This window comes from Labeo rohita, chromosome 1, assembly GCF_022985175.1.
Source record: "Labeo rohita strain BAU-BD-2019 chromosome 1, IGBB_LRoh.1.0, whole genome shotgun sequence".
In the NCBI taxonomy this organism is placed as follows: Eukaryota; Metazoa; Chordata; class Actinopteri; order Cypriniformes; family Cyprinidae; genus Labeo; species Labeo rohita.
This window is the reverse complement of record NC_066869.1, coordinates 29,306,847-29,320,128: the sequence shown is the minus strand read 5'-3', so window position 1 is coordinate 29,320,128 and position 13,282 is coordinate 29,306,847. Positions and strand designations below refer to the sequence as shown.

General features: G+C 35.4%; 1 protein-coding gene across 1 annotated transcript in view; it reads right to left on the bottom strand.

Moving 5' to 3' along the window:
- Positions 1–13,282, bottom strand: part of dachc (dachshund c) — a 71,398-nt gene that overhangs the window by 28,301 nt on the left and 29,815 nt on the right. Inside the window, exon 3 of the mRNA XM_051114498.1 lies at positions 12,172–12,297. Within this exon, the coding sequence (XP_050970455.1) occupies positions 12,172–12,297 (126 nt within the window). The remainder of the gene's footprint in view (positions 1–12,171; positions 12,298–13,282) is intronic.

The following is a 13,282-nucleotide window of genomic DNA, read 5'->3' as shown; positions in this document are numbered from 1 at the left end:
ATCTGAAATAAAATCAACACATCAAAGATGTCCATAAATGGATAGTTAATCCAAAAACTAAATTTAGCCCATGATTTACTCATCCTTAAGCCATCCTAGGTGTATATGACTTTTTTCTTACAGATGAATACATGATATTTAAAAATGTCCTGGCTCTTCCAAGCTCTATAATGGCAGTGAATGGCTGTTGAGATTTTTAAATCTAATGAAGTGCACCCATCCATCATAAAAAGTGCTCCTTATGGCTCAAGGGGGTTAAAGTTCTGCATTTGTGTGAGAAAAATGTCCAAATTTAAAATTTTATTTTTGTAAATCAAATTTTATTTTGATGTAGGCATACCGTAATCTCTGGTGAGAAGTGACGAATGCAGAAGCACAGTGGAGAGAGCAAAACATAACACCGGTTACAAATTAGAAGTACAAAATGAGGATTTATAAAGAAAAATGGCAGAGGATTTCGATATAATACAGGAGGAGACTGGGTTATCTTTGCTGTAATCAAAACTTGGTTCCCCCAAGACTAGCATATTCTCACTGGAGCTTACGCTACACCTACATCCTAAACATTTACTGCAACGCCACTCTCTCGTAAACGCGTGGACTAGAGTTAGAGAAAGCTAGAGATTTAAAAATGGATATTTTTATTACACAGACACATCATTTCATTTCAGAAGGCCTTTATTAACCCCCTGGAGCCATATGAAGAACTTTATATGATGGATGGATACACTTTATTGGACTTCAAAATCTCAACACCCATTTACTGCCATTATAAAGTTTGGAAGGGCCAGGACATTTATTAATATAAGTCTGATTGTATTCATCTGAAAGAAGAAAGTCATACAAAGCTTGAGGCTGAGTGGGGTAATTTTCATTTTTGGGTGAAGTATCTCTTCAAATGAGTTATTATGGCCTGTCCCACATCAAAAGTGAGTGTTGAAGTGCTGGAGCCAGAATAAAATTGAACTCAAGTCTCAAGTCTGAATCTAAGCCAATATTTTTAGAAGCATTTGGACTTGGACTCAACTAGTCATATATGGTCTTGGACTCAAACTTCAGATGGACTTGAGACTGAGTCCAGTCTTGTGCCTTTTTAACTGTATCTAATAATTAAAAGCATGTAACAGTGTCATAATTTTTTGACATTGCATTCCAGTAAAGCAAATTGTTTTAAATATTAAAAAAAGAAAGAAAAAAACTTTTTTTCAGATTTAAATATTTATATTTCAGATTTTTAAATACTAAATTTTTTTTTTCTTTCAGATTTAAAAGCATCACACATTTTTTATGCAACCAGTAATCCAGTAAGGTATGATATACCCTAATACAAAAAGTGTAACATGCCTAAAACTGTGACATTATTTTCAGTAAATAATCTTTATTAATATTCTTAATTTCTTCATAATTATAGTGTGGGCTGAATTCCTTATTTTCCAACATTTAAAGGAGAAGTTCACTTAGAGAACAAAAATTTACAGATAATTTACTGACCCCCTTGTTATCCAAGATGTTCATGTCTTTCTTTCTTCAGTCATAGAGAAATTATGTTTTTTGAGGAAAAAAATTCAGGAATGTTCTCCACATAGCAGACTTCAATAGTGCCCCCAAGTTTGTACTTTCAAAATGCAGTTTAAATGCAGCTTCAAAGGGCTCTAAACGATCCCAGCCAAGGAAAAAGGGTCTTATCTAGAGAAAAATGAAAAAAGTATGTACAATTTATATACTTTTTAACCTCAAACACTCGTCTTGTCTAGCTCTGCAGGAACTCTGTATATTTCAGTTCATGACAGTTGTCAAAAAAATACCCATCTCATTTTCTCCTCCAACTTACATCGCTGTTTTACCTTTTTTTGTAAAGGGTGTTTGACCCTCCTTGCACATTCACTTTGTAAACACTGGGTTGGTACTTCTGCAGCAATGTATAGGGTGATTTTAAAGTTGGAGGAGAAAATGAGATAAGAGTTTTTCGACATACCCTAACTGTATTGACCCGGAATGCACAGAGTTCACGCAGAGCTAGACAAGATGAGCATTTGAGGTTAAAAAGTATATAAATTGGATTTTTTTTTTTAGAAAATAGCCGATCATTTTGCAAGATAAGACCCTTCTTACTCGGCTGGGATCATTTAGAGCCCTTTGAAGTTGCACTGAAACTGCATTTTGGAAGGTCAAACTTCAAACACCACTGAAAAGTCCACTATATGGAGAAAAATCCTGAAATGTTTTCCTCAAAAAAACTTTCTTTACGACTGAAGAAGAAAGACATGAACATCTTGGATGACAAGGGGGTGAGTAAATTGTCTGTAATTTTTGTTTTGGAAGTGAACTTCTCCTTTGACAACCTCTGCGACCCAAGTTTTGTTAAAAAAAAACAAACAAAAAAAAAAAAACAATTGAAACCAATTTCAAATTTAATTAATGGCAAATACAAGTCCATTCTAAATCTTGTAATCTTGCAACCTTGTTCCTCAGTTTGCCTTATTTTGTACCCTATTCCTGTACTGTTTACTAAGAAGCCTCTCTTTTTCTGAAAAAGCAATTGAACAATGTTTAAATATCTCAGTTTTCTTGGGGGTTTCTTGGTGGGTTTGCCAGTAAAAAAAAAAAAAAAGTTAAAGTAATTACACACAAAAATAAGGCTTCTGATTTTCCTAGTGCTACTGGAAACCCTTTCCTCTTTATAGCTACTTTAATCCCAGTCATAAATGTTTCTGCTCATGTCATGTACTGTAACCCCCTGCAGGTAACGCAGCAGTTCTCTTTTCCTCAGGCCAGCCTCCCCTGAGACAGAGACCACCGGCAGGTGTGTGTGAAAGGAAGAGACCCTATCTGTGACACGTACATCTGAGAAGCATTTGTTGGCCTGCTAGCACGGATCACAGCGTATACTGCTATTTCTCACACACTACAATATCTCTGTTTAATCATTAACCTATGATAAGACTATCTGTTTCTCTATTTCCCCATTAAAGGCATTTTACGTGTTCCAGCCTGACAGCCGTATATAAAACAGTAGTGATAGACAAGCTTTATTTCCCAGACAAAGGTGCGGTTGCCAGTAAGCAGCTGTGGTCTAGGTGTTTAGTCTGTGCGTTTAGCTCTGGTCTTTGTAGTGGTTAGACACCATGGAGTAATTTCCACATTCCCGTCAGCAGGGGGTGGAGGAGGGGATTATGGAAAACCGGAAGTCTCGTTTCTCCTTTAGATGAAATTAATGATGCCTCCATGTGCTTACTGTTGAGTTACTTCCCTTATGGAAATAATCACAAAACAAGCAACAACAACCACAGTGGGGGAGAGAAAGGGATAAAAAAAAAAGAGAGCTGGAAAAAGGGGTTATGTGGTGAGGCCCTTGAAGGGTTTTGGGGCCTCGTTCAGGGAAAGTTAATGAAGGTGCAGATATTTTTGATACGTAGATGAAAAGAACCTGGGAGGATGTGATTTTCAGTCTGGCTGTGAGAGATGAGATGATCTATGGCTGAGAAAAGAAATAAATTGAGCTCAAAATTAATTCTTAATACAGAATATAAGATTTGCTGGGAGCAAAATTGGAGAAGGAAGTATTAACAGGCAGTGTGCTGAACTATAGTGTTCTCCCACACACCCACTGTTTGTCTGGTCAGAGGAACACGCAGCAGAATTATTGAGTGCTCAAGACAGAGAACATCACACATACACACACTTTTGCCACCCACAGCCACACAGAGACTCAGAGAGGCAGTCGTTCTGACCAGCTGCTTGTGATTACTTGTGTTTACAATGAGCATCAGGCATCTGCTGCGTGTAATCCAAAACACACACACAGACACACACACTGAGAGAGTCTTGGGGAAAAAAACATGTGCACTAAAACACATACACATTATTACAGCACAAACGCATTAAACACTATTAAAATGTGTGTACAGTCATTTTACAGAAAATACACACATATAAGGGAGACGTCAATGTGAGTCAATATTATTAGTTTAATCAGTTACTAAACTAAGACAAATATTGAATTTGTGTGTAGTTTTTTTTAACACCTGTTACTGTTATCTTGAAATATTACGCACTAGATAGTGCTTAATTATGGAGGATAACTTCTTCTATTCAAAGTTTTCAGTTTCAATTTGACTATGACAAGAGAAGTTACTTGAGCAGCAAATCAGCATATTAGAATGATTTCTGAAGGACCATGTGACACTGAAAAAATGGCTGCTGAAAATTCAGGTTTGCAATCACAGGAATAATTTACATTGACCTCTTTTTCTTTATTTATGTACTTAAAAAAAGTACAAACCTCAAACTTTTGAATGGTGGTGTATTGGTGGGTGTGTGGGAATATGGCCACAAAAACAAATAAATAAATAAATTACAGGGTTAGCAGAACTACCACGTTCAAGACCCAGAATGGTAGTAAGGACATCGTTAAAATAGTCTATATGACATCCATGGTTCAACTGTGATGATACGAAGCTACGAAAATAGTTTTTATGTGCAAAGAAAACAAAATTAACAACTTTAATCAACAATTTCTTCTCTTCTGTGTCAGTCTTCGTCATACGTTCAAGAGAGTACCACAAGGCATGCACATCTTCTCTGATTGGAAACAAGACTGATACAGAAGAAAATAAATTGCTGAATAAATCTGTTATTTTTGTTTTCTCATAGCTTCAGAGAATTAAACCAGAAAACTGAACCACTGATGTCACATGGACTATTTTAACAATGTTCTTACTACCTTTCTGGGCCTTGAACGTGTCAGTTGTGTTGCTGTCTATGCAGGGTCAGAAAGCTCTTGGATGTCATCAAAAATATCTTAATTTGTGTTCCGAAGACAAACGAAGGTCAAGGGTTTGGAACAACATGAGGATGAATAATTAATGACAAGATATCCATATTTTGGTGAACTCTCTCTTTAACAACATAGGGTCAACCAATGGCACGACTTTGTGGCAGGACTACCTCACTGGCTATGATTCTGTTTAGTACTTCTCGTAGTGCAGAAATTACATATACCTTTAAATTCCAGTTAGCTGCAACCAAACATATTGCGTCTAATCAAATCTGTATTTCTTCAAAGTTGTCAAAGAGTTCTCAAGCACATTTCTGAGGGAAATTCTCAATTCAACTCAGCAAGTTCTGTGAAAATGCTCCTCCATTGCTTTCACACCAATCTCTGTGACTCTAATTATAAAAGTGCTCGCTCAGTGTAGCAGAGTCTTCTCAAATTTTGTCTGTCTAATGTTTCAGCCCTTTTTCCTAAAGGTCAGTGTGTTCCATACGACAGCTTCATTATGGAAAGAAAACCTAAATTCAACCCCAAGTGCTTAAAACAAAGTGAAAGAAGTTTTATTAGAGATGACATTACATCCCCATTTACTTATGAGTTAAGACTGCATCTAATAATGCATTTTGCAGTAATGGATAAAACTTTTGTGACACAAATGCAGTAAAAGTCACCATTCTTTTAAAGCTCAGCTGAAGTTTTGGTCTTGGATCTCAGAACCTAAAGTGTTTGTCTACATCTGAGCTTTTGTCTCATGGTAGATAAGAATATGTAAGACTATTTCCAATATACTAAACGTAATAGAGAATCTAGAGAAAAATCTGTAACCATTTAGTCACTCTCTCCCACCAACTCTTCACTGCGTTTTACGAACAGATTTAATTTTTTCTTTTTTTTGTTTTTTTCTTTTTCCCTGAGAGTGCAGAGCAAATATAAACAATGTGAATTTGATTCTAAAACATGTTTAGTTGGCACAAAACAACAAACCTCATTGATTCTCACGTCAAGCAAGCATGTTACAGCTTCTGTTTTCCATATTTGATGAGTCTATATGTGTTGCTCAGTATTTATATGGAAATAAAATCTAAATTAAACATGTTTAGCATATGAAGTGAGAGTGTCTCTTCAGAAGACTTGAACTGATTCATATGATATTGATTCATATAGATTACAATCTCTTGGTAAACTTGGTTATTATCTGCAATAGCTGATGCAGTTATGATGCTGTTAAGGACTCTTGGCTCAGCACTAAAAATTTCTTTCCATCCGTGTAGAGTTTTTGAGGAAAGTTTGAACGACTCCAGTGATGTCATCTTTTGTTCAGTGGCTCCTCTGAGAATTTTCTTTATTCATTATTCATTTCTATGCTGATTCTAAAATGATGTTATAGGAATTAAAAGGAAAAAGGGGAAAATGTTCCACTTCATTAACTGTTCTTCTTTTATCATCCAATTTTTTCCTGATTATGTTCTGCAGGAATCCCATTTCTTTTCTATTACAATTTTTGGGGAAGTTTGGCTTATCTGTCAGCTCAATCCCATGAGAGTGAGAGACAGGCTCTAATGGACATGTGGATGTGCTCGTGGAACTGCAGCCCTGGAGACCACGACATACTTTTTGACTTGACATCCTCTATCTTTACCTCTTCTCTTCTCTTCTCTTCTCTTCTCTTCTCTTCTCTTCTCTTCTCTATGCATTATATATATATTATTCGTAGTTATAGGTTTATATATTAAAGGAGTAGTTCACTTCCAGAACAAAAAATTACAGATAATTTACCGCTTATTTTCTAAAAAAAAATGTACAATTTATATACTTTCTAACCTCAATCGCTTAACTATTCTCTACGATGCGCATGCAAACTCTGTGTAATCTGGGTCAATACAGTTAGGTTATGTCGAAAAACTCCCATCTCATTTTCTCCTCCAACTTCAAAATCATCCTACATCATTGTTTTATCTTTTTTTTGTAAAGTGCATTTGATCTTCTTTGCATGTTCACTTTGTAAACACTGGGTCGGCACTTCTGCAGCGATGTAGGACGATTTTGAAGTTGGAGAAGAAAATGTGGAGAATAAAAACATTTAATAATGTAATAATGGCAAAACTATTACCCAATATGTAATTTAATCATGACGACTCAATTCTTAATGCCTTTTGCGTCAGCATATTGACACCAAAGATTTCTTATTTATGGCAATGGAGGACCCTACATGTTGAAAAGTTACACTAAAGGGGTACCCTGTGCTTCAAAAGGTGACGCCAAGGGTTCCTGGCCAAGCGTCAATATGTGATGAGTTGGGAGCGAGAATATGTTGCGTTAATTTTAAAAAGTAAGAAAACAACTCACTCACACACTTAGATATAACAAGTTTGTTACATCAAAATATGACTTAAATGTTATGAAAACATGATCCGTTGGAGTTTTTAGTGAGTAATCAGCTTGGTGAATTTGTATGCCTTTATTTAGGTAGGATACGCTCCCATCTCTACTTTATGTCGGCGTATTAATCCGAAGGCTATTGGTGCCAACAGTTTATTAAAATTTAAAGTAAATCTCTGTCTGTGACCAAAATTTGCTGAGCTTTGATGACTGATAATCCGGAAAATTCAAAAATAGTTAAAAGTTAGGTATATTTAAAATAATACCTAAACATAAGTTCACAAATAAAATACATTGTTTCAATTGTTGCTGCCTTCAGTTATTATTTTGGAATAAATGTAAAATGCTAACAAACACTTAAAGGAGAAGTCCACTTCCAAAACAAAGATTCACATATAATGTACTCGACATTTGTCATGCAAGATGTTCATGTCTTTCTTTCTTCAGTCGTAAAGAAATTATGTTTTTTGAGGAAAACATTTCAGCATTTTTCTCCATATAATGGACTGCTATGGTGCCCCGATTGTGAACTTCCAAAATGCAGTTTAAATGCGGCTTTAAACCATCCCAAATGCAGTTGTAAACGAGAAAGAAGGGTCTTATCTAGCAATTTATATACTTATTAATGTCAAACGCTCATCTTGTCTTACTCTGCCTGAACTGTTTTTTTCCGGTTCATGACAGTTAGGGTATGTCAAAAAACTCCCATCTCATGTTCTCCCTTAACTTAAAAATCGTTCTATATCACTGTTTTACCTTATTTGTTAAGGGTGTTTGATCTTCTTTGCATGTTCACTTTGCAAACACTGGGTCAGAGTTTTTCGACACACCCTAACTGTCTTGAACCAGAATACACAGAGTTCAAGACATGCAAGGCAAGACAAGCGTTCAAAGAATAAAAAGTATTTCAATTGTATTTTTTTTAATGAAAATAACCGATCGTTATGCTAGATAAGACCCTTCTTTCTTGGTTGGGATTGTTTACAACCGCATTTGGGATTGTTTGAAGCCGCATGTAAACTGCATTTTGAAAGTTCAAAATCAGGGCACCATATCAGTTTATTATATGGAGAAAAATTCAGAAATGTTTTCCTCAAAAAACATAATTTCTTTACAACTGAAGAAAGAAAGACATGAACATCTTGGATGACAAGGGGGTGAGTACATAATATGTGAATCTTTGTTTTGGAAGTGGACTTCTCCTTTAACCTGATGAGATTCATACTTGGCTTTAATTAATAGAATATTGATTATATTGTTAATGATGAATAAATAAATGAATTTACATTTGAAAAAATAAAAAAAAAAAATAAAAAAGTCCTCATTTCAGAACACCACCACTGGCCTATATTTGTCTTGTGAGGACTGGCCATCTATCCAAGTACTTGTTCATGGCACAAAACTCTGGGATAGGCTAGAATAGAAAAACAGTTTTAAAAATGGATAGATATTAATATTGATCTAACCTAACTATAGGGAAGGCACTTTTTTTTTAATGTCAAACACCATGTGTCCTATCACATCCAATGGCATTTTGAAATTACTTTTTTTATTTTAGCTTAGTTTAAGAGAGTTTAACAGTTCTTCTAAATAAATAAATAAATAAATAAATAAAATGACACAACTGCATTAAATTATTAGCTAATGAAAAAAATCACTCAATTTAAAAATACTCAATTTATGAAGACAAGCTTCTTGAGTTTTCATGGTAGTGTTACTAAATTACCATGAATAAAAGAACATGAATACATTTTGGTATTTTAAATATATCAATAAATTTCAATGTCAATTTTTCAATCAGTTTTCTGAAGTGAAACCTGTTAAGAATTACATATCTTTAAAAAAGCCCTTCTTGTGTGAGTTTATACTTGTGAACAATACACATAACTGCTTTTAACTAGCTGCACGCTGTCTTTCACCAGCTTAACATCAACAAGACACATCCTCTGTAAATTCCTCCTTGATAGGACAGTGTGACTATATCCAGAGCCCTCCACTTCCTGCTCGGGGGCACAGCTGTTATAAGAACCTCTATTTAACCAGAGATGAGCTCATATCCTGGTAATCAGGGCAGAGGGGGAGCTGCTAAAAACAGTGTCCCAATCACCAACTGGATCAGTGCCACTGGAGTTCCGCTCTAACACTGCCGTATCTGTCTACCCAGCCTCATACATGCCACGCATCCCTACAGATCTGTTCAATCTTCAGGGTTTAGATGTATCACATTTCTCAGACTGAGAGAACTATTCTTGGAACAGTTTGTGTTTGTCAAATGTAAATAATTATATGACCAGTGGATGAGGGTTCAGGTTCAAAACACAGGCACGAGAGACTGACGTTTTCTGATATGTTCAGCAGACAAGGCCGTCATTGTGTCCATATTAAAATTACAGGCCACTGAACCTGGGAGATAGAAAGAGACAGACATTTTGAAGATGGATCGAACGATAAAGAAAAGAAAGTTGAAAAGAGCTGTTCTGCACCACTCAGCTCTCTTCAGCTGTATTAATATTCCACACCAAGAGTCCACACTCAAGGTTATTCTCACTCTAAATTGCTGAAGATAAAAAAAGCTCCTTCTTATTAGCATTTGTGGGTAAAACCTGGCTAATCTTATTCACACTTATCCCTCTCGCTGTGACATCCTGGCCTCTGTTTTCACTTTTTCTCCCCAGAAAGGTCACAACCTCATTTTCATGGTATTTTCTTGCTTAAATCTGCTTACAATGCACAGTTTCTGAAAAATAAGCACCGCATCAATGGACAGTCTCTGAGAAATAAGCACTGCATCATAAAATAATAGCAAGTTCTCTCTTTTATTAAAGCTGCTGTATGTCATTTTTTACTTTAAAATGATTTTAAATCAAAGTTTAATGCAAAAGTTAACTATATGTATAAGCAATTCATACTATGTTGGTTTAAAAGTAAATACTGTATTTTAACAAACTGTATGTTTGATTGTCCCAACATGGCACCACTGGTGCATCCAATGACAATGAGTCTGATTCATGATTTCCTGTAGTTCCAGCCAGTGACAGATAGGGGAGTGTTTGTTGTGTTATTGCAAGGATAGTGCGCATCATGTTTAAATACTTATCTAAAGACCGATCCTAGAAGCGAAAACAGCATTATGTTGAGCAACTATTTTGAACTTTTTTCTGAACTTTACCTCTGAGCAAAGAGTGAATAAGGAGTATTCTGGAGCCATTATACTTCACAAACTTTAAATAGCGTACTGATTTAGCCAAACTCTTCTTTAAAGAAATAGGATTTGAATTTAAAACAACTAATTTCAGCGGTTGAGAGTCGACTCTTGTTTACATTCACATACAGCTAAAAGAAAGGCAAATTTAAAAAAAATCTATAATAGGCACAGTTTAAGTTTGATATCTGATATTAAAGGAGACCTCTTATGCCTCTTTTTACAATATGTAATATAAGTCTCAGGTGTCCCAATAATGTGTCTGTAAAGTATTATCTCAAATACCACACAAATAATTTATTATATAATTTTGAAAATTTTGAGCAGAAGCAGAAACACTTCTTTTTTTGTGCATGTGTCTTTAAATGCAAATGAGCTGCTGCTCCTCACCTCCTTTTCCAGAATATGGCTGTGCCTCAGATATTCTGCCAAAAAACATCTGTTTGGTTTTGATTATCATGTCTATCATGCTGAAATCATGCGTTTTAAACCACATTAGTGCTTTAACTTCTGATACATGCACTGTAAACATGTTATGGTAAAAGACTGTAAAAATGCTACAGTAAAACCTGTTAAATGGTTAACGGTAAGTTCCCTTATATGGTGAAAAACTTTGTGTGTAATTTTACGGTAGTATACCATTTTTGGAAGTGAAAAAAACGTAAATTTACAGTGAATAAGCGTAAACTGACATTCCCGGAATTCCCTGCAATACATTTCAATTTTGTTGTTGTTGAAATAACTATATTTCTTCTTAGTTTTTTCTATCCGTTTATACATTAGGGTTGTATGTTAATCTAATGTGTTAAATTAATGCTTATTTATGGCATTTTTTTAGTTTCATGTGTATTACGATGATGGTGTTTAGTGTTTGTGTAAATGACACTTTGCACCTTCTATATCCATTCTTATGGGCTTTAGTTCATCATGTGACTTTCTCATCACCGCCTGCTTTTGGTGATTATCAGTGTATTACAAAGGTATAAAAGATTTCAGTACTTCATTAGGTTAATATATTAACAATATATCAGTTAACGAAATTACAATATTTAAATGTAAATTTAAGTTAAAACCGTAAAGACTAAAATGTTGCTACCATATTTTTTATGGTAAAATTCTGGCAACCACAGCTGCTGTTTTTTTACTGTAAATTTTACATATTTTACAGCATGGTTTTCTGAGCGCACACATCCAAAGCACACGCACAGAAAGCGGCTGTCACACAGCATGTGAGTACTAAACTAAACTCTCTTTCATGTCTTATTACGCTTAAACTGTCAAATACACACAAGTTTATGTTAAAAACACACAGAAGTTACTAAAACAGTCAGTTATGTCTGTGAAGGTAAACATCTGTGAAAGAAATCGCGTTTATTTTAGATCTGTGACAACAGTGTAATATACAGTGAGCTAAATACATCAATAATTCCACTCCTCTGAGGCTGGGACTCTAAATAGTGTTCTGTGCAGCAAAAAAACAGAAAAGATTTCATGCTTTTCTTAAACTTTTGCCATGGCGTTAGAACGGAATGGTTGCGGAAACAGAATGGTGGCGCTGTGGGTGGTAACATGCGGAAACGCTTTCTACATTTTTTCACATGCTTGCAGAGAAAGGCTTAAAATGCCTATTTTAAGGCTTTTTTTGATTTTCTGAGTTGGTAGATGCACTGGGAACCCATTTATAGCACTTAAACATGGAAAGTCAGATTTTCATGATATGTCACCTTTAAAAAAAGTGTTTAGTGTTTTATAGGGTCTGAGCATTTAGGATGGCTCGACAAATGAGCTTCAGTTTAAGAGAGGAACTGCCACTTACCCATGCTGGAGGTGATGTCACCATTCTCAGAATCTGTGCCGTGGTTATTATTGCCATGGTAACTATTCATCACCTCCAATTTGATCTTCTTCTTCATGGCTTCAGCAAGTGTGGCAGCTGTTAGGCCTGTCAGAGCATTAAACAGATAGGAAAAGAAAACGTGTTAATTCACAGTCATTTCCATTTCTTTTCCAAAAAAAGTTCTATCACTTCAGCTGTCTAAATCTTGAGAGAATACGTGAATATGAATAATTGTTAACAGGTTCACCTCACCGCTTTTCCATAAATGTGCCTCATTCAAATGCTTTTGTGAAAGCAATTATGAATATTTCACATCCCATAATTGAATTTGACAGAAGAACACACTGGCACTGTAACATTAGATGATAACAACAGGTCTATTATTACCCACAGCGTCATCCCAAAGCTTACACTTACACTCTGGCCCACGTCACCGTTCTGCAATCAGTCCATTGACTAATACCTCCGTCTATTTACCAAGAGACACCAGCTTTGAAGAGCAGGTCCTGGATCAGCTGAACGAGGTGACATCTGTAAGCTGAGATCTGCTCCCCCTGTCATACGCTGATAATTTAGGCTGCCTGGCACCTGCCCATTGTCACAAGTCTCCAATAACCCTTGTTAACTATGTGTGTGTGTGTGTGTGTGTGTGTGTGTGTGTGTGTACCCCCAGTGTACACATGTTATAATTCAATTAAAATTAGATTAGCTTCCCTTCATTGCACAGAGAGCTGCTTCTAGCCACGCAACTAAGACTGTTACATGCTACTCCTCTCTTTCCTCTTCCTCTAGCTTTAAAAAGATCTCAGTAAAGCAAAATGAAGGCAAGCTGTTTTTAGATTGAGATCATTCTGATATAGCCCCCTGGGGACCACTGAAAATGTTTCTGGAATGTAGCTTTTTTCTATGTAATCTACTTTTTGAAGCATAAGAAACCTATGCAAAAATTTATTGAAAAAGTAATTTATATATTTATGTATTTATTACTCTATTAATTTAATCAGTTCTACAACTTGAAATGTTAAAATGTATTATTTTATGTTTTAAATAACTAAGATTAATAAATGATGTAAATTTTTCTTACATGTAT